This window comes from Exophiala bonariae (assembly GCF_035927105.1).
Source record: "Exophiala bonariae strain CCFEE 5792 chromosome Unknown scaffold_40, whole genome shotgun sequence".
In the NCBI taxonomy this organism is placed as follows: Eukaryota; Fungi; Ascomycota; class Eurotiomycetes; order Chaetothyriales; family Herpotrichiellaceae; genus Exophiala; species Exophiala bonariae.
The window spans coordinates 186,884-208,103 of record NW_027042515.1 but is presented as its reverse complement, the minus strand read 5'-3'; the positions used below and the strand labels follow the sequence as shown (position 1 = coordinate 208,103).

The following is a 21,220-nucleotide window of genomic DNA, read 5'->3' as shown; positions in this document are numbered from 1 at the left end:
CGTCTGCAAAATGATGTCCAGAACTCCATCTGGCTGTGCAGCTCGACCCTGCCGTTGTCTGATGACCACCGGATCCAGTATGTCCAAACTCAGACCTTTTCCCCTTTCAGCTCCACATTCACATCCACAGCCTCAAGTTTCTCCTCTGCTGGCAACACGTCGGCGTCCTGTCCGTCAAATATAAAGACTATCTGTTCCAGAGTGCGCCCACGTGTCTCAGGGTAGCAGAAAATGGCCAACAGGACAAAAGCAATTAGGAAGAAGATAAATACAAAATAGTACTTCCAACCGATACTTTCCAACGCGATTGGGTTGACGAACATGTTAAATATACCAGCGAGGATACCTGCAACCCAGCACACGCTAAATCCGCGGTTCCGAAGTCGATATGGCCAGATTTCAATACAATATGAGATCAATAGAGGGGTTCTGTAACTTGTTAGCTGATGGCATACACTAAGAGGTGGAGAAGACGACATACAGGGCAATATCATAGCCCGCGAAAAAGACAAAGAGGAATGGGATCACCGTGGTACCCACAGCAGCATTCCCAGTGTGTGCAAACGACCCCGACAACCCAGTAATGATTATGTAGCTGATAAGCATGGTCACCGCAGAGCTGATGAATAGTGGGCGACGTCCTATCCTCTCAACGCAAAAAGCAGCACCAACAGCCCAAAGTAGGTTCCAAATTTGTAGGCATGCCGCAATCAGAGTCTGGTCTGTCACACTAGTGATCCCAACAGTCTTCAGGACCAGGGTCAAATAATATGAGACGGTTCCGTTGCCTGACCACTGAGATAATACTCCCAAAGATACAGATATGAGGAATCGCCATCGGTTGCCTTTTGTTTTGAGCAAGTCCGCGTAACTCGTGGTCGAGTGAGCTTGTTGTTCGGCTTTGATGGTGTTGACTATTTCCTCAGTTTCAAACCTAACAAGCGGTGAGTCGAAATCTCCACCGGCGTGATGTTTGGCCAGAACTGCCTTTGCGTCATCAATGCGATCCATGGATGCATACCACCGGGGTGACTCTGGTGCCATGAGCAGACCAGGGAAGGCCAAAGCAGGAAGCAAGATTTGAAGGACTGACGGAAGTCTCCAATCCCAGGAGCTGGAATAGTTCCGAGTTCCAAACGTCACCCACGCTGCAATGAGACTGCCAATATAGAAACCACATTGGAAGCAAGAGGCCGCGATCGCTCGATGGGTTGGGTATGCAATTTCGTTGATGATGAGTGGTGCGCCGTTTGCAAAGCATCCCGCGGCAGCACCAAGTATGGCGCGCGCGGCAATGAAGCTCCCGCGATTGTGAGATGCAGTCTGGAGTATCGTACCAACAACGAGAAGGACATAACCAGCATAGATACCTGCCTTCCGACCATATTTGTTGCATGTCCAAGCGACAATGAAGAAAGCGATACCGTTGCAGATCCAATAAATTCCATTGATGAATCCAAGCCAAGTACCAGTAGGGTTATCCATAAATTTGTTCCATTTAGGAAGTGCTTGAAGACCGTTCATCAATGAACCATCATAGCCGTTGGCCGACGCTGGATCTGTCAGTATATCCACGATCACGAACGTATTTGCTGTGGACTCACATAGGAGGATCATAGACAAGATGATGAAATTGAGCTTTATTAGGTGAGCTCTCTTATACCACGGCTGTCCATCAGCTGGCAGTACTGATGCCAAGTGATGAGTGACAGTATCTGTTGCTTTGGCAACCTTGCTGACACTGTTTGCGCCCATGTTATCGATAACTATGATATTGTGCCGTGAGTGATCCTGTGCAAGAACTTATGGAAGAGGATGAAAGTGATGGTCATCTTTTCCTCGTGCACTGACTCCGACTTTATAGAGGTGGTCGCCTGTGGCCCGACTCGAGGTTGCACACGAGATATTGGTACCCCGAACCGTTTTGGACCCCGGACCGTAGGTCCTTATCGTATCGTGGGATACCGGACGCACTGAGTGGAGAAGTAGCGGAGAATTATGCAACTGCGGAAACAAGAGGAGAAATAGATAACAGATTGAAGTTTAAATTGCTTGACAGAGTGGATGCTGTGGAAGCTTGGAAATGGCCAGAAGAGAATAGCATTATCGACCTCAGGCTCTTTTATCCGCTGGGACTGGGCCAAGGCCATCATCAGAAGATCCAAAGCGTCCAAGAAAACGTTTCTGAATCCCAAAAGGTTGGGGTGCCTTCTCAATAAACTTGATAGCACAGAGTAAGGCGGCTTCACTCTTTTTACGGATCTTGAAATTTCCACTAAACATCCTCATGTCACCTTTTCTCGAAGCCATGTGCGGTGAAATGCCTGTCGACGAATTGCTCTCCATTTTGACACTGGACGAGAAGGTAGCACTGACTGCAGGTGAGTATTCCAGCAGTAATGGCTTGCTTCTAGTCGTAATGCTTTAGCAGGAAAAGATTTCTGGCATACAACTCCAATTCCGTCTCATGGTATACCTTCTATACGCCTATCTGATGGACCAAATGGCATACGTGGGACTCGGATCTTTGACAGCGTCCCCTCAGCCTGCTTACCCTGTGGAACCGCACTCGGGGCGACGTTCGATATAGCACTTTTGGCTGAGCTGGGGCACTTACAAGCCCAAGAAGCAAAGGCCAAAGGAGCTGTGGTTGTCCTAGGCCCGACCCTGAATATACAGAGAAGTCCGCTGGGTGGTCGTGGCTTCGAATCATTCTCAGAAGATCCACTGCTTTCTGGGATTATGGCTGGACACTACTGTCGTGGTTTACAACAAGAGCACATTGCGGCCACTCTAAAGCATTTCGTCTGCAACGATATGGAGCATGAACGAACAGGCTACAATGTACTTGTCACTCAACGTGCTCTCTATGAGATATACCTATTACCGTTTATGTTTGCAATATCTATAGGCGAGCCTAAGGCAATCATGACAGCATACAATAAAGTTAACGGTACGCATATGTCGGAGAACTCGACACTATTACAGAAGATCCTGCGAGATGAATGGAAGTATCAAGGTTTAGTTATGAGTGATTGGTAAGTTTCGTGTCTAGGGAGCCGATGCTCATTACGCCGCTAATGCCGTTAGGTTTGGTACTTACAGTACAACAGAGTCGATAGTAGCCGGTGTCGACCTTGATATGCCTGGTCCAACTCGATTCAGGGGGCCCGCATTATCTCACGCAGTGAGGTCACAGAAGGTCAAAGAGTCACAGCTTGATGACCGCGTACGGAACGTTTTGAACCTAATCAATTACTCGAGAGGCTCCGGAGTTCCCGAACATGCCCCTGAGAAATTACTAAATCGCGTGCAGGACCAGCTGCTTCTCCGACGAGCAGCGGCAGAATCCATTGTGCTCTTGAAGAACGTAGACCACGTTTTGCCATTTTCAAGTTCCAAGAAGACAGCTATCATTGGCCCCAATGCTAAAATTGCAACTTTTTGTGGAGGTGGCAGCGCAGCCTTATTACCATATTACAGCATTTCGCCGTACGAAGCCATTTCGAAACGGTGTAAAACCACAATATATAGTCAAGGCGCTACAGGGCACAAGCTACTACCACAAATGGGCAATGCTCTGCGTACAGTGCAGGGCGATCGAGGCTTCATCTGGAGAGCCTTCAACGAGCCTGCGTCAGTGGCCGACCGGAAAACTATTGACGAGCGCATCCTTGCAGATACAAACATGTTCTTCCTCGATTATGCTCACGAAAATCTGGCCCCAATTTGGTATTCCCAGTCGGTAGGGATCTTCACCCCTGACGAGAGTGGGATCTACGACTTTGGTCTTGGAGTCGAAGGCACCGCAAAACTGTATATCGACGATGTACTTCTCATCAGCAATGTCGAAAATCAGAAGCCAGGTGAAGCTATGTTCGGTTTTGGAACCATTGAAGAAATTGGTAGTCAGCAAATGACAGCTGGTCAAGATTACCGAATCCGCGTGGAGTGGGGATGTGCAAAAACAAGCTCCCTACCATCTGTTGGTCCAGTTGGGGGTAAGCATGGAGGCTTGAGATTTGGTGCATGCAAACGAATCGATCCTGTGCTAGCCATCGAAGAAGCTGCAGAAGTGGCCAGGACGGTCGATCAAGTTGTGCTTGTGATTGGCCTGAACGGAGAGTACGAAACCGAGGGCGCAGACCGGACGAATCTGGATCTACCTCCTCATACGAACGCTCTTGTAGCGAAAGTCTTGTCAGCCAATCCCAATACCGCGGTCGTGGTTCAGTCTGGAACAACAGTGGGGATGCCCTGGGTCGAGGAGGCTAAAGCTATTCTCCATGCTTGGTATGGAGGCAATGAGACCGGGAATGGCATTGCCGATATACTATTCGGTGACGTGAATCCAGTAAGAATTCCTTACGGCCACAAACCCAGAGAACGGAGCTAATATTGGTTTAGAGCGGCAAGCTACCTCTCTCGATACCACGTCGTCTGCAAGACAACCCCACATATCTCAGCTTTCGCTCCGAGTCTGGACGTGTGTTATACGGCGAAGATATATATGTAGGATACCGATATTACGAGAAGGTCGGCGTGAAACCTCTTTTCCCATTCGGACACGGTCTTTCTTATTCCACTTTCAAGCTGCACAGCCTCCATGTTAATGTCGGGGATATCATCCTGGTCTCGCTATCTGTGTCGAACTCAAGCCCTCACGCCGGAGCCGAAGTGGTCCAGGTTTATATTGCGCCAAGGTCAGCCACGATTGAAAGACCCATCAAAGAATTAAAAGCATTCAAAAAGGTGTACCTCCAGGCTCAGCAGACTCGGCAAGTTATTTTAGAAATGGACACGATGCTTTCAACGAGCTATTTTGACGAGGCTCATAACCAATGGTGCAGTGAGGCTGGAGAATACGAGCTATTGATAGGCACCAGCAGCGCAGAGACTCCCTTACAAGCCTCGTTCAAGACAGTCAGTACGAGGTATTGGTCAGGCCTTGCGCCCTAGTATCATCCCAATCTACAGTCGTGGCAACTCGATATTCGAAGTATTTAGCACAGAACAGCTTTACAGGGTCTATTCGAAATCAAAACTAGAGATCTCCGAAATCTTGCTGGCAACGGATACTAGGACGGAAAGAAGGCCTGTTCACAACCCTTGAGCTCTAGTATAAGACCGCATATTAACAAGGGAGGGAGATGTCTCCGAAGGTCTTGGCAGGAGAAGACATGCCGGGGTTGCCAAGGTATTTAGGCACCCAGACAGATGCTCAGGTACAATTGTTAGGCGGGGACGGCTAGAACTACCCGACAAGACGAGCCCCAAATCTAGGTAGTCTCTCCGTTACCCAGGCAATCCACATTGTCGTTTATCTGGTCAATTCCCCGTGATATCCGGTGCTGAGCCGAACGTCTAACAAGATTTGATGGGGTATCTTGAACGACTCTACACTCTTGTCTCGGTACGAATGGCTGATAACAATGAAATAGCACATTTGTAAAAGGATTATTTCGTGCCGCCCATCTTTGCTTCTGTCAAACCCTTGTCTCAGTACCACGACCATGGACTCGAGCGTTTAGAATGGAATTAAGTCCCAAGTCCAATGTGCTGCTGCCTAGCAAAAGTACCACAAAATCCGCCACATGGCAAGCCTGCGATGCCTGCCGCCGCAGAAAGCGCAAATGCAGTTTCGGGACGGACGGAATCTTAGAATGGAAAGACACAGCACCAGCCTCAGGACCAGCGATGGGTTGTGACAATTGCGAGAAGTCGGGCTATCCGTGTACCTTTCTTCTGCCTATGAAAGCTCGTGGCCCGAAAAGGAAGGCGAGCAGCCGACCTGACCTGATCCATCCAGGTTCGTCGGAGGCCGGTATGGGAATCGAAGTTGATATGCCAAATGGTCAAAGCCCGTTCTCGCAACGCTCAATTTTGAGCCTCTCGCCTTACGCCAGTGAGAACTCCATACTGCTCGCGGGGCCTGTGATTGAGACAACCACTCCTACGTGGTGCGGTCTCATGTATCCAACCGATGTCCTGTGTCCACGAAGCCTTATTCTATACATCCTCAGCGACTATTTGAAGTACGTCTACCCGTTGCTCCCTGTGGTACATCGACCGACTTTTGAGAACGACCTGAAGGATAACCGTGATCAACAGGATGAAGGGTTTGCAATGTTGATCGTTTCCTTGTGCGCTGCCACGGTCGGATTTCTACAATCCAGATTCCAGTCGTACCTTGATTTTACGCCACCTTTGGCATTTCTCACGCGCACAGACATGATCGGTCATTGTTATAAGATCCATCAAAGCTTTAAGGATGCGCGATATTATGACACGATCAGCCACCAAAAATGGGCGAGTAACTTCTCACTTGGCCTGGCATTCCACCAGATAGGAAAAAACACTCTATGGCGGATCCTGGACGTTGAAGCTATGCAGTTACTGCGATTCTTAGAAGTTCAACACATCTCAAGCTATGTGGGCCTGAACGCGATCGAAGTCCAGCTCCGCAAGAAAGCCTTTTGGCTAATGTTCTTCGGCTATGTGCATAGTATGCAAAATCTACGCAATGAATGGTTGAATTTTCTGGACCACTCGATCCTACGTAGAACTAGTCTCGAAGATCTCATACCCGCTCCTGTCGATGATGAGTTCATCACTGCCAACGGCATATCTCCTTGTGCTGAAACCGTGGCAGCCACATCATTGACTACGGGCTTCAACACTCATTTGCGCGTCTTCCGCGCCGCACTCGAACGCCAGGATTCAGACTGCCCTGGCTGCACAGACTTCAAAGATCCCACGCTGCGTCTGGCGTCTCTCAAAGATCGGTTACATCACCTCACTTATATGCTCGACACTGTGGAACCACCTTACAGTCTTTGGAATAAAAGGGCGGCCGATGATGACGACGTAGAGAACACTCAACGCGAAGCAATTCGTGCCAACATACATATCACACACTTATGGCTCCGAAGCGCGCTCCTGGATCAGATTGAAGCCATATTAAGTCGGCCAAAGGCATCACCCTGCAACCAGGAGCCTGTGCTGACAGTACCTGCGGAAGTTTCAGTGGACTCGTTATTGTGGGATAAGAAGGAAGATATCTGTCGACAAATGCTACAAGCCTTGCATTCTTTCAGCCGTTCGGCACTGGAGTCGAACGGACTTTCAGTGGTCAGTTAACATCGAATCCGAGTCTCACTTTAGACAGTACTGACTTCCGCCTTCAACGCTTAGGTATATAAAGCGCGCGACGTTGCTACTTCGCTTCTGTCTTGTCCCTACGACACCAGTGAGAAACGCGGAAGACGAGCAAAGGAGTATTTACGCGAGTTCTGCAGTCTGCTATCCGTTCTAGACGGCAGTGAGACGGTTAATACGCTGAGTTTACAGAGTTAGATTGACGTCAATCAATTCAGCCTTATTCTCCCCTTGATGCAACCAGAACAGAGCCGCAGCGATCTTTATTGTCATTCAGGCTATTGTGAACATACTAGCACAGCGAACAAGTCATTGTCGAAGCATACTTTGCCGTCAAGCCTGAAGTGATTATGCAACCCGAGCCGAGAGGCTGCCAGACCGTTACAGGACATTGTGTTCTATTCTGATAGTGTAATGCGAATGGTTGATTGGATCTTTTCAATTTGACCGCGGATTCGAAGCTCCTCCCAGAGCCTCATCCATTCTCCCGGCAAGAAGGAGATCCACGAGACCTTCATGGACATGTCACATCATATGTGCAAGTATCCCATGAGGTGAAACCGGTCTTTCCACCCATATAGTATATAGGTACACGAAAAGTCTTGCGAGGCAACTGTACCTTCTATCAGCACACAGCATTCAATCTGTCATCTGTCGTCGAGTGTGAGAGCCGCGAGAACGTCAAGTGGTAGTATAGACTGTTACGATGTGTGACACGAGTAGTCAGATGCTAACAGGTACAGGCCATAGCAAGATCTGTCCAGAGCCCGCTTGGGGAATTGTCACATACAGTCTGAAGAGAGAAAATCTTAATCACTTCGCGGTTATCATTTCGATCCTGCCATTCCTAAACCGAGTTATCGCTGGTAGAACCTCTAAGACAAAGTTGGGCTACCCAACTAGCTCCGCGAATTCCTTCCACTGCTTATCGTTTACCAGATCAACGAAATCTTCGGCAAACATGCAGGCTGCTACATGCATATCTCCCTTGTTGTTTTTGGGCATGATGTATGTGAGGTCAGGCACACCAGGCAGACGAGCCCGCCTTACGAAATCAACCGTCCCTAATCCTGGGCCGAAATCGCATTTTGACAACCAGTGCAGCTGGGCCCACGAAGAACATATAAAATCCCGACCTGGCTTGGCCTGCGCACCATAGAAAATGGTCGTTTTGTCCTCGGTGTTCTTGATCATCGTGGCTAAGCTGCGCACGAAGTGATCATCCACTTCACGCAACGACATTCTAACCTTGAACGCTAGATCGGCTAAAGATGAGTCGCAGATCTGCTGAGCTGTTGACCATTTCGTGTCGGCAAGGGAGACAAGGTGGCCTAGATAGCCATCAGGTACACGGGGGTTCAAGACGGATCGCGAGTCCACTGCGCGCTGTAGGTGAACTTCCTCGTCTACCGCAACTCTTCCAGCTGCAACACGCACTGCTGTGAGGCGTTGAATCAGAAATGCTGTTAAGGCATCATTGGTCGAGACCCAGTCACTTCCAGAAGATGCCGTCTGTTTGAGCCGGACTAAACTGTCGCTCGTAAATCGCCAGTAATTCCATGGTAACGTCCTGGGTGGGCCACCAGGAATTTGGGAGGTTGTGAGCATCGATGGTCGGCGCATAACATCGTGAGACGCAGAGGGTTCTCCAGGCTTAAGAAGTGGTACAATGCTATCTGCATCGAGGTTTTCGACGGCTAGTAAGGTAGGATCGAGTTCGTCTCCACGGCCAGCAGCAGCAAACGTCTTCAAGACGGTGCCTTGTCCGTTCATGTCCAGAGCGTTATGCATGCAGGCAAAGCAGAGCAGCAGTCCACCCTTGACAAAATTCGCCTGGACGATGAAGACTGGAAACTCGGTTTCTGGACCATACGCGTATCCCATACCCTTCATAGGGCATAGGACGTCGCCATCCAGCATGAAGAAAGGAGCATCAGTCTTGACGATTTCTCCGTAAGAAGGGCAAACCTCAGTGCAGTCCTTCCGTCGCACAGGAGACTTGTTCTCATGAGGTGGGTACGGCACAATCTCATACTTGCCGGAGCTGGTGGACGTCCGGCCTCGATTGACCACTTGACCAGCAAGAGAGGGGTACGCTGAAAGTACACGTAGTGCAGCTGTATCAAGCGTGGCCAGAACCTGATCACGACTGGACCCTGGGCGCTCTGGAAACCCGAGAAGGATCAAGGTATAGGTGTCCCAGCATAGTTGACCAAAAATGCCCGGCTGTCGCAACCTTGAGGCCATTGCTTGGGGTTTGAGAAACACAGGAAAAGAAATCGAGACAATTTGATGACTTCCTCGAAACTCGCCTACAAATTTGTTGGTTTGTATAGTAGGATTCGAAATCAAACGAGACCAAAGTGGTCCCCACAGCTTTTGGTAATGAACCGACCATAGAGAACGTGATACTCAGCAGTGTTGATGATTATACGAAGCTGTTTCGGGCGACTCTGGCCAAGGTTTCGCATATCGCGGGGTCCATCATCCGACAGCGCCTTACCAACCGGAGCCCGGAAGCTTATCTGTTGACCGCTTCGAGGGCCGATAAGGGACAGCCGGGCTTGCCCCGACATCCCCGCAGGCCAAGTGAAGCAATCTATCGAAACGTTATCATGATTTGTCTGAAGGGTGTGGCAAATCGATTACAAGCAGGATTGCCTTGTATGTCCCAAGCATGACTCAAACTGGCAAAACCTTACGAATGATCCACAGGAGCGTGGTCCCATCGAAGGCAGCTTATGCGTGTCTCCTTGATTGACCTCGCCCTAACAAAGCCTGGGGAGACGTGTGGAGTGATTCCACGGCTGCATGCCACCATATCTCGCGCCGGCCATTTTACAATCACCGCACCCATCAACGCACAACACCACTCAATGTGTTTCCCTGGCGGCCGGCTCCTTAGCCGTAATCGTGCGTACTTACGCTCATTCACCTACCACACCATGAGATACTCGACTTAGTGAACGTGCGATAACGAATGACAGGGCGAATCTGCCAGCTCCATAATATCTCGTTGGTTGAGCAAGCTATCTTGACCACTATTGTATTTACCCCTCCAACACGAGACACGCTGAGTGTTTGACAATTCACAGGTACCCCCTTCAAGCTTCCCGCAATTATCCTGGGCTTCCACAGAACACTCTTGTAAATCATGCGAAGGCCCTGGACAGAAATCGCCCAGGCCAAGCGTGCTGAACGACAGGCACGCATTGACAATCATTCCAAGAGTCTAACTGGGTCCAATATCCAGTCCCAGATCACCCATATAGACAAGGTGGGAGCCCTGATAGAATTGTTGGAGAAGGGACAGATCTCAGCAGAAGATGTTGTCGTAGCTTACATCGATAAGTACGTTCGGCGGGTCCCGAGTTTATTGAAAGTACACCTAACCGTAGTTTAGAGCCTCTAAGGCACAAGCAGAGGTACGCCGTCGCAATTCTTTTGCGCTCAAACATCATTTGACGGACATAATCTAGACGAATTGTCTCACAGAGATTTGCTTCGACGATGCTATCGAGCAAGCCAGAGAGCTGGACGCGTTTTGGAAAAGAGAAGGCTGTCTCAAGGGCCCACTCCATGGAGTCCCGATGTCATTGAAGGATCAATTCAACGTTAAGGGCTACGATTCGACGATGGGCTATATCGGCAGAGCTTTTAAGCCGGCAGCCTCTGATGCACTTCTCGTCGATGTGCTCAAGGAACTAGGCGCGATCATCATCGCGAAGACAAACCTGCCGCAGAGTATTATGGTGAGGATAACAAGATCTCTCCGACTGGAAGATTTTTGACATTAGCAGTGGGCCGAGACAGAAAACCCTATTTGGGGTTTGACAACTCACCCTAAGAACTCCAAATTAACACCAGGTGGCTCTTCTGGTGGTGAGGCAGCGTTACTCTCTCTGCAAGGTTCGCTGGTAGGCTGGGGTACTGATATAGGAGGATCCATTCGTATCCCTAGTCACATGAACGGCCTTTGGGGGTTGAAACCTAGTGTAAGTATAGCCCAGCGCCCTTCCCACTGTATTTTCTATTCTAATCATTGTCCAAAAGAGTGGCAGATTGTCATACCAAGGCGTTGAAGTCTCCACAGATGGCCAGCAACATGTGCCTTCAGCTGTGGGTCCAATGGCAAGATCCCTAGAATCCATCATCGTCACCACAAGGGCAGTTATCAGTAGAAACCTCTGGAACATGGATGCGCAACTTCCCCCGATTCCATGGGCACAAGACGTTCTGGAGGACTTTTCGCAGAAACCACTTGTAATTGGCGTGATGTTAGATGACGGCATTGTGAGGGTACATCCTCCCATCGCCCGAGTTTTCGAGGAGCTGGTTTCAAGACTCAGGAAAGCAGGCCATGAAATCGTCGATTGGGATACGTCATTGAATGCTGAATACATTGCTATCCAGGTAAGTGGCTCACTTGACGCGTTCACAAGATCTCTGACAGCAGCAGGATCGATATTATACTGCGGATGGAGGCGAAGATATCCGAAGAGCCGTCACTGAAGGTGGGGAGCCATTCATTCCTCATGTGGAAGCTTTGGTCAATCGCACACCGGCGCTCTCTGTCTACGAGTACTGGCAACTGAACAAGAAGAAGGTGGCTGCTCAGCAAGCTTACCTCAAACTCTGGAGTAGTATCCAGACCCCATCAGGACGCCCTATAGATATACTACTCGCGCCTACTTTTCCTCACACGGCGGTGCCACATCGATCTATTCGTTGGGCTGGGTACACAAAGCTCTTCAACCTCCTGGACTACTCTGCGTTGTCGTTTCCCGCAGGGAAAGTCACGAGAGGCCTAGATCCAGCTGTGTTGCCAGAGTATGAGCCACGCAACCCCATGGATGCCTGGAATTGGCAATTGTACGATCTTGAGTTGATGGATGGCCATGATATAGGTTTACAGATCATAGGCCGACGCTTGGAGGAAGAAAAAGTCCTGGGAGCAGCGTTGCAGGTTCACCGGCTTATTGAGAATCTATAAAAGCAGAAACGTATTTTCTTCGTGCACGGATAAGTTGTGTAGATCAAACGTGTAAATCAGCAATAGCGCCGTCTCTTCTCCTCTACCTAGGCCGAGTACCCAGTGGAAATTTCCCTTTTGGTCGTTGCGTTAAAGGTTGGGCAGTCGAATGCCTAGATGACATGTGCGCGTTAATGCCTGATCAGATGCTGTTCCCCTGTGATGTTTTGCATTTTCTGCATGGATGAGAGTCTGCAAAAGTTGACAGACACGAGTCTAAACGACCAAAGGTCCGACTGTGGGCTGACTAGTGCAGCTTTTCCGGATGTCGGGATTGCTGGCTAAACGGACCGAAATCCTCCGTTTAAAGCACGGGGTCCGCGTGCTCGCACTACGGAGTAAGTTGTCATCTGTAATCGCCCTTTACAGGTCTTGATATCAGAGTTTCCCTTTCTGCTAGGTGCATTTTCGTATTCTCTTCTTCGGTATGGGCTATCAGCGGGAAAGTTATGTCTTCAATACCAGCCAGCTGGGGTGCATTGAGGGATTGACCATACTCTCGGATAACACACCAGTTCTTCGCTACTTTGGCGGCATACCTTACGCCTTAGCACCGATTGGTCGATATAGGTTTCGAGCTCCTCGCAAGCTTCCACCGCTCTACAGGTACGGCACCAAGGCAAACCCAGGGCGCTTCACAGGTAGTGCAGCGATATGTCCGCAACCCCCTAGTCGGGTACCGCCTGATCCAGCCCTCTTTGACGAGGATTGTCTGCAGGTGAATATCTGGATGCCAGTTGATGACCCGAAAGAAAGCTCGTGGCCCGTATTGTTCTATCTGCATGGTGGCTTCTTACAGTGGGGAAGTCCTAACTGGGGACCTGAAGCTTTAGTACGCTTGATGAACGAGTCTGCCTTCAAGGGCATTGTCGTTATGCCGGCATATAGACTGAATGCGCTTGGTTTTCTCACTGGGAAAGAGTTTGCCGAAGAGAGCCAGAATGGCGATGGAGGTCCAGTGGGAAATATGGGCTTTTGGGATCAACGGATGGCTTTGGAATGGGTGGCTCAGAACATCTCCGATTTTGGTGGAGACCCGCACAATATCACAGTGGGTGGGTATTCAGCAGGAGGATTCTCGGCGTTTCAGCAGCTGGCTCACGAACTCTACTTCAAATCTAATGCAGAGGCCCTTATCAGAAGGGTCTTTATGCTATCAAATAGCCCTGGCGTCGAACCGAAGTCTCTGCCGGAACACCAAAAGCAATTTGACGAATATATCTCACGACTCGGCATTCCCCTCGACCTTGATGCTAGCGGTAAACTGGAAAACCTTCGAGCTCTGCCCTACCAGAAGTTGATAGAGGTTCAGAGAGAAATGAAAGTATCTGAATTTCGAGCGTTGGCCGATGGCCAGTTCTATCCGGCCGACCTTGGGCGCAATATTTACAACGGGGACTTTGCAAGGAGGATGAAAAGTCGGAACATTACTCTGCTGATGGGCGAGTGTATAGAAGAGCACGCTTCGTATCGGGGTTGGCGCACGCCCCAGAACACGTACTCAGGCCTATATACCCGGCTTAGTGGGGAATATTCCGAGATAGTGGCTCAGAAGATCATGGAGCAGTACTGCGGCCCTACACAGTCTCTACCAGCTGGTTACAAAGACTGGCAAGACCTTTTCGGCTACATATATGCTGATATCCAAGTTCACCATCTCCAAAGAGGGTTTTTGGGTGCGCTCTTCAGAGGCGGGATGGAACCAGGCAAAGATGTACTCCGATATCGCTTCGATCGTCGACTAGATTGCGTTGATGAGATCATGCCTGTTGAGTGGGGTGTCACACATGCAACCGATGTGCCGATTTGGTTCTGGGGTATGGCCTTGTCCAAAGGTCTAACAGAACAGGAAAAGATCTGGTTGCACGACTGGAACAAAGGGTTTGCTGCTTACGTGGAAGGGAAGCCGGTGAGCTGGGGACCAAGCACGCCCAAAGAGATGAGAAGATGGAGGAGCGATGGTGAGACAGATGTATGGGTAGATGACAGGTGGGAAAGAGGTCTGGAGGTGTGGGAGACATTGAACGGCGGATACTGAAACCCAAAATACTGGTCGGCATCTTTGTAGCTGAGATACAACTAGGATCTGAGCCTATTTGTCCTTTAAACCCTGCATATCTATATTCATTAAGAAACCGCTTCAGATGGGGATTTCTTGTGGAATCTTGCAGATCTTCTCGTATTGGCTGCTAAGCACAAATCTTTCGATCTTGCCCTGATGACTTAGCATTACAGAGACACAACTCAGACGTACGTGGATTAGCTAACAATTCGGCATGTGGAAGACTCAATCGGTCTAAATCCGGAGTCAGCCGAGCTGTGCCGTGAGCATGCCGAAGTTTCGGATGGAAAATAGAACTCCTTGGCGATCACTCTGTGGGGAGTCTTGGTTAAAATCTTGACGCAAGTTTACATGTCAGAGACGTCCGCTTCAAGATCGTGAATCAAAATCTGAAAACATGGCTACCACCGAGGATCGAGTGCTTGCGAAACCAGCAGAGCTTTGTTGCATCAAAGGATCCATTCATTCTGGCGAGCAAAAAGGTGTCATCGAAAGCATCAATGGAGTTGACACATATATGTCAAAACCCAGCCCTGAAAACGCAAACGGAAATGTTATCCTATATTTCCCAGACGCCTTTGCTCTTTATATCAATAGCTTCCTGGTCATGGACTCGCTTGCGGCTTGCGGCTATTTAGTATTGGGAGTTGACTACTTCCTCGGGGTATGAACCCGAGGACATAGTACAAAGATCATGTTTACTCATCCTTACTTAGGACGGGATATTGAAGTATTCAAAGACTCCCCTAAACGATCCAAACTTCGACTTCCAGGCTTGGAAGGCGAGGCACCTCGAATCTTCACACGAGATTGGTCAACGATGGGTCAAAGATGTGCAGTCGATATATGGCAAAGACCCGGAAACGAAATTTGCCTGTGTGGGCTATTGGTAATGCTCCCATCTGTCCTCCAAATAAGCTAACAAACGACGCTGGAGAGTGCTAACTATCAATTGTCGACAGCTGGGGAGCGCAATCTGTCTGCACACAGCTGTCCAAGGCTGGTATATGCAAGGCCGGCGCTGTCGCTCATCCCTCCTTCATGATGGAGAGTCACGTTCACGGGATCGAAGGTCAGTTATCACACAGCATTGTTGAATGATTCTCTCTTAACTAACCTAACCAAATGGAAAACAGCGCCAATCTTTTTCTCAGTTCCCAACACTGACACGCTTTTTTCACCCGAGTCACGCAGCAGAACGGTTGAGATCCTGACGGAAGAAAATAAGGATTTCAACATGCAAATATTCCCTAAGGTTACCCATGGCTTTGCAGTAAGTTCTCCGCCAAGAGATTATTGAGTTATACAATCACGATGCTAAAATATTTTTAGGTCAGAGGATTTCTGGAGGATCCGTACGAACGGTGGGCAAAGGAGCAGAGTTTCACAAGCTTCGTAGACTGGTTCGACTTTTGGCTTTCGAAGAAGTGAAAGTGCTAGGTAGTTGAGTGTGATGTACTTCACGGAACGTCATAGACCACCTTTGCAGGGCATTGGGAATCAGCGGCAGGGGCAACAAGCCCTCCATGATCATCACTGGTAACCTACGCATAAAGATTGCATCAAAATAATGATAGGTAACTTAGTGCATTCGTAAGCAAACGAAGGCATCCACAGAATCCCGAGCCACCATCTCTATTTAATCTTCTCGAGTTTGAGACTTTGACCGTAATACTTGCAACAGGACAGAATCTCGTTGTCTTGTTAATTGCGTCCACTCGACTGTTGCTAGGTACTCCGCGACATCGGCCTTCAGCACCGACAACATTTCCTCGCTCCAGTCAAAGCGATGCTTGTGCATATCGTCTTCCCACCCGCGGATCGCGGGACCTAGACGTTCAAGTCTTGTGGAAAAGCCATCAGCCCCTCCTCCGCCTCCAAGTGCATTCGTGACTATCGGTCCAGTAACTGCCCATCTCAGGCCCGGACCTGATGTCACGGCTTTATCCAGGTCTTCGGCTGAGATGACACCGCGGCTGATCAGACTGTAAGCTTCTGCATTTATAGCAGCCTGGAGACGGTTCGCGACGAAACCAGGAACTTCCTTGCGAACCAGAACTGGAATTTTGCCAAGAGACCGATAGAATGCCAGCGCCGTCGACACAGCCACAGAGCTCGTGCCTACATGGGGTACGACTTCGACTAAAGGAATCAAATGTGGTGGATTAAAAGGGTGCCCGATCAGGATCCGGTCAGGTTGATGTTCGCATTTTCCAATAAAAACGGATGACGGGAGGCCCGAGGATGAAGAGGCGATCACGATATCCGACCTAGCATGTTGGTCAAGTATTTTGAAAAGGTTTTGCTTGAATTCCACGTTCTCGGGTCCGTTCTAAAGAGATTCGGTTTAGTAAGTACCGGTGCCAGGCTTTAGAAGTACACTAGAGTACACCAGCTGGAATGGGGTATTACCTCCTGTATAAAGTCAACGCTGCCTAGTCTTGGAGCAATGTCGTCCACAAATTCATAGTTCTTGGCTTGCTGCTGGTCAATGGAACCAAGTTGTAGCTCGAGAGTGGGCCATGCGTCGTCTAGATATTCTTTAAATCTTTGTTCAGTGCCTTCTACTGGATCTGTGATGATAACTTTTAGCCCTTTGGCAAGAAAAAGACACGCCCAGCTCATTCCAATTACACCACAGCCGATGATGGCCACAGTATGGATCTTTTGCGACATCCTGAGCCGAAGTGGTGATAAATTATAGAGGTCCAAGTTTCTGGAAGATCGAACAGGTCATGTACATTTGTCCATCCCATATACAAAACGAGGCGTGGCTTCATTCTCTATGCCCAGAACAGTACTCAGGCAAAGTGCCGTGTGAAAGTGAGCCCCTTATTGGTCGGGGAAAATTCGGGGGTATATCCCCCCTACTCCCCTTCTCCTCCTACAGCTAGTCCCTTTGACATTCACTCACGTAACGCTAACCCCAGAATGTGACCAGCACTGCCCAGAAAGATGGCATCATATCAGACGCGCATCGCCCTCGTTGAGCAAGAGATCACGCAAACAGCATTCGGAACCAAGCCTTGCACTGGCAGACTTCTTGACCTCTTAGAATGACGCTCACGGCACTATCCAATGGGTCGGAAGCCGACTATGGTCCAGGTACTTTCGTCGACACAAGCTTCACTCCAGTCCCTGAGGAATGCAGCCGTATTTTGCGAGTCCTTGCAAAAAAGGCACCTGGATTCACCAAAAATGAAGCTCTGATCACCGGCGTCCACTTCGAAGGCGCTGATTTACCAATCATTCCGGGACCCATCAAGTCACAAGCCGTTACGGCTGTTCTTCATGCTATGATTGGTATTGTCGGTATTGAGATCCTGCAGCTTCGTGGTATTAAGACAAGCACGACGACCTATATTAATACAGACCATGCAGGCCTGTATCCTGCGACACCAGGACTCGTGACCGTCGATGGTATTACGGGTCCCGGTATCTTGAATCTACCTACGGTACCTCAGTGGGACAAAGACCGGCAATCAAACTCACCTCTTGTCTATCGCGCCACGGCCATCTATGAAACGGCAGATAGAGGAACTTGGTTCCAGCTACACGGTTCCCTTGATCCTTGGAAGCTTTTGAAAGTTATTGGCATCAACAAGGACAAGGACGTCGAGGTGCGGACAAACGATGCAGCATATGCTCTCATCGGGGAACGCGTACGTACATATCGTGCACGTGAGATCGAACAGCTTATGGTCGAGGGGGGGTTCTCAGGCTCAATTGTTTATTCCCCAAAGGGCTGGCGCGACACGGAGATGGGCCAACGCCTCGCTCGGCATCCACTTGTCAACTACGCCCAACAGAAATACTGTCCTGTTCTTCCACCTGCCCCACTACCCAGGTTGGAAGATAAGAGACCGCTTGCGGGAATCAAAGTGGTCGAGCTTGCCCGTATCATAGCTGGTACTGCGGCTGGCGCTCTTCTTGCGTCCATGGGTGCCGAGGTCATTCGAGTCAACTCATCCAAGCTCAAAGACTATACTCCAGCTCAGCCTTCGTCTTTAATGGCCGGAAAGACGACCATAGATCTAGATCTGAACGACCCCACTGATCACTCCAGACTGATGCAGCTATTCGAGGAAGCCGATGTCATCTTGCAAGGTTATCGCCTTCACTCTCTCGAGAGGCGTGGATTTGGGCTCCACGCGGCTTTGGAACTCGCCAACAAACGCGGGAAGGGCATCATCTATGTCGATGAGAACTGCTATGGCCCCGATGGTTGCTACGCCGAACGCCCAGGCTGGCAACAAGTTGCCGACGCCGCTGCAGGCTCCTCATACGTCATGGGGCAGTACTTTAGGCTCCCACCCGGCCAGGGCGTGCTTCCAAGTCTCCCCATTTCCGACATGTCCACTGGTGCATTGACGGCTCTTACCATCATGTGTGCAGTTCGTGATCGCTATGTCAAAGGGGGATCGTATCACGGCCACTGTGCACTTACTGCATATGACATGGCGACCCTGGATCCGGATGTTGGGCTATACTCTCGCGATGTTGTCCAGAGTATTCAAGACAAATACCAATTTACTCCATGGTCGAGTGATGAACATGTCGCTCCTCTTTACTACTCGATCTTGAAGGCTTGGGAACGCGCTGAAAGCGTGATGAAGAATGAAGACTTCTTCGTCACTTTCTCTGATTCGGTCTTTGGTTCCCAACTCCGAGTTCTGGCACCCATAGTTCGCTATACAGATGAAGAATGCAGTCCAAGATGGACCAGTCCCCCAGTTCCCTTCTGCCACCACAAATTTAGATCTTTTCTATCTACATCTACATAGAGTTATACAATGTGAAGATTTGATATCCTTTGCAAGAATCGCCCAATCCAGAAAGTCTCGATAAGCTACTTGCATTCTTCCGAGCCCTCTCCTTGTGCTACCTAGCATCTAAGCCTACTTCACCACGAGCGGCTCTTATAAATATATGTCAAGTCTTTACCGACTCGGGCATGAATTCGATACAATTTCCAGAGATATAGCAATCTCGGCCGGCACCATGGGCTATTTTCATGATCTTTTCAACCGATCCCGCTCTTCCCGGATATGTACACTCCTCCGTCTAATTCTCTCCACATCCCCAAATACCGCAGTCACCAGCTCTTTTTTGTTTACCTTGCCCATAGCATTGCGTTTGATGCTTGGAACGATCTCCAGGTCCTGTGGGATCTTGTATGGTACCAACTGTTCCTTCAAAGCGCGTCTCATATCGGCCAAGCCCCATGGCTTCTCAGTTTTCCTCCAGTCGTCCGAAAGGAGAACAACGGCTGCAACCTTTTGCCCCCAGCTCTCTGATGGCAGACCAACGACTGCACATTCGTTAACTTGTGGAAGACTGAGTAGTTCGCGTTCGATCTCCAGAGCAGAGACCTTCTCCCCGCCAGTTTTGATGATATCTGCACTTTGGCGACCTTGGACAAAATAAGCAGCGCCAGACGCCCATGTACCTGACTTTCCCGCTCCGCATCCAGGCACCGTTCGTCTTACGGCAATGTCTCCCGTTCTAAACCATCCATCTTCTGTAAATTCTTTCTTCGTCGCTGCGGGATTGCGCCAATACTCCCGGAAGATGGTAGGACCACGCAATTGAATCTCGCCGTGGCGCTCTTTTCCTGAACCAGAGTCAATCTCCTCACCCAACGAAATGACCGAGCCGACACCCGTGTCAACGTTGACCTCCCAAAGCCGCACCTCCACCAACGGAAGGGGCCATCCGACAGATCCGGGCACGCGATCCGAGTCATCCAGACCGCAAGAAAGCGCCATTCCAACTTCAGTCATACCATAACGTTCCAGGAGGATGTTGCCTCCAGAAAGCTCGGTCCAGCCATCGAGTGTTGGCTTGGGCAAAGCAGCAGATCCGGAGATATTCAATCGCAAGTGCTTCCGAGATATTGACTGTTTTGCTGCAGCCAGGGTCTCGGGCTCCAGCGTTGAATGGGTCTGTAGCAAGCGCGCCCAGACCGTAGGCACAGCTGTCAGAATGGATATAGGTGTTCTCTCATTATGAGGAACGGGTCCAGAGTTGCCGGGGATAATTTCTTGTGTAGTCTGGAAAGGCAATGCCAAACGTTCCCAGACCGCGTGAGCATCGAAGGGATACAAGAATTCTATGCTGCTCCCAGCGAGCAATGGCGTCAAGATTGCATTCACAATGCCATGAATATGGTGAAGGGGTAAGACGTGCAAAAGGTGGTCTTCCGGTGTATATTCCCAAGCAGTCAACAAGCTCTGTGCTTGAGCGGCCAAGGTATTGGTAGATAGTAAAACACCCTTTGGTCTCCCTGTGGTACCCGATGTGTACAGCATGATACCCCCATTATTAGTGGCGGTGGTGCCAATCAAATTGACCTCCTGGTCCTCGACTGCAAATTGCTTCAGGTCATCCAAATGATGAAATAAAGGGGTAGCCTCTAGCCCATCTTGTAAAACTGCGTTTGCTTGTTGTGCGTACTTGGCCGAACTCAATAAGAGAAAAGCCCCACTGTCATTAATGATATGCCTTATCTCAGAGGCTGGAAATGATGGCGCCAATGGCAAAGCGATAGCATTCGAAGCCAACACCGCGAGTAGGGTAACTGCAGATGGATATCAACGCAGTGTCTCTACAGCCAGATATCGAAACAAGGCTCGAACCTGAGGACGGAGGAAGGGGCATGATCCTTACCAACATAGTCATATCCATTTTCCACGAGGAAAGCAATTCGTTCGCCAGCAATGGTGCTTTCATTTCTCCCGGTGACTTGTTCTAGCTGTTCTTTAGTGCACGCAACATCACGCAGCAGTGAACCGTATGAATATGTTACATCGGAACCATGATGGACGATTGCGGTAGAAAGGGGAGCGTGTGTTCCGAGGGCCTCAAAAAGGGCAGAGCGCTGAAGACCGATTGCCATTGCTTGGAACTGGCTGGATCACTCCTGCAATCTGAGTGGGGATGGGCTCTTCCGGGGTGGTGTAAGGGCG

At 49.6% G+C, this 21,220-nt stretch overlaps 8 protein-coding genes across 8 annotated transcripts; 4 read left to right on the top strand and 4 right to left on the bottom strand.

Moving 5' to 3' along the window:
• Positions 1-456: 456 nt before the first annotated feature.
• Positions 457-1,755, bottom strand: LTR84_010225 (uncharacterized protein; the record flags this gene model as incomplete). The annotated part of the gene is made up of 1 exon (XM_064853762.1): positions 457-1,755. The coding sequence occupies one exon, from the start codon at positions 1,753-1,755 to the stop codon at positions 457-459; it is 1,299 nt and encodes a 432-aa protein (XP_064700716.1).
• Positions 1,756-2,287: 532 nt separating this feature from the next.
• On the top strand, positions 2,288-7,140 carry LTR84_010224 (uncharacterized protein; the record flags this gene model as incomplete). Its single annotated transcript, XM_064853761.1, has 5 exons — positions 2,288-2,381; positions 2,432-3,038; positions 3,091-4,354; positions 4,408-4,927; positions 5,810-7,140. 5 exons carry the CDS (start codon positions 2,288-2,290, stop codon positions 7,138-7,140), a joined length of 3,816 nt encoding a protein of 1,271 aa, XP_064700715.1.
• Positions 7,141-8,049: 909 nt separating this feature from the next.
• On the bottom strand, positions 8,050-9,405 carry LTR84_010223 (uncharacterized protein; the record flags this gene model as incomplete). Its single annotated transcript, XM_064853760.1, has 1 exon — positions 8,050-9,405. One exon carries the CDS (start codon positions 9,403-9,405, stop codon positions 8,050-8,052), a length of 1,356 nt encoding a protein of 451 aa, XP_064700714.1.
• A 907-nt stretch (positions 9,406-10,312) lies between these two features.
• LTR84_010222 (uncharacterized protein) lies at positions 10,313-12,151 on the top strand (the record flags this gene model as incomplete). Its single annotated transcript, XM_064853759.1, has 6 exons — positions 10,313-10,509; positions 10,562-10,583; positions 10,638-10,910; positions 10,959-11,153; positions 11,212-11,571; positions 11,618-12,151. The coding sequence occupies 6 exons, from the start codon at positions 10,313-10,315 to the stop codon at positions 12,149-12,151; spliced, it is 1,581 nt and encodes a 526-aa protein (XP_064700713.1).
• Positions 12,152-12,617: 466 nt separating this feature from the next.
• LTR84_010221 (uncharacterized protein) lies at positions 12,618-14,228 on the top strand (the record flags this gene model as incomplete). Its single annotated transcript, XM_064853758.1, has 1 exon — positions 12,618-14,228. The coding sequence occupies one exon, from the start codon at positions 12,618-12,620 to the stop codon at positions 14,226-14,228; it is 1,611 nt and encodes a 536-aa protein (XP_064700712.1).
• Positions 14,229-15,891: 1,663 nt separating this feature from the next.
• Positions 15,892-16,928, bottom strand: LTR84_010220 (uncharacterized protein; the record flags this gene model as incomplete). The annotated part of the gene is made up of 2 exons (XM_064853757.1): positions 15,892-16,584; positions 16,665-16,928. The coding sequence occupies 2 exons, from the start codon at positions 16,926-16,928 to the stop codon at positions 15,892-15,894; spliced, it is 957 nt and encodes a 318-aa protein (XP_064700711.1).
• Positions 16,929-17,308: 380 nt separating this feature from the next.
• LTR84_010219 (uncharacterized protein) lies at positions 17,309-19,036 on the top strand (the record flags this gene model as incomplete). Its single annotated transcript, XM_064853756.1, has 1 exon — positions 17,309-19,036. The coding sequence occupies one exon, from the start codon at positions 17,309-17,311 to the stop codon at positions 19,034-19,036; it is 1,728 nt and encodes a 575-aa protein (XP_064700710.1).
• Positions 19,037-19,264: 228 nt separating this feature from the next.
• Positions 19,265-21,150, bottom strand: LTR84_010218 (uncharacterized protein; the record flags this gene model as incomplete). Its single annotated transcript, XM_064853755.1, has 2 exons — positions 19,265-20,832; positions 20,922-21,150. The coding sequence occupies 2 exons, from the start codon at positions 21,148-21,150 to the stop codon at positions 19,265-19,267; spliced, it is 1,797 nt and encodes a 598-aa protein (XP_064700709.1).
• Positions 21,151-21,220: the final 70 nt, after the last annotated feature.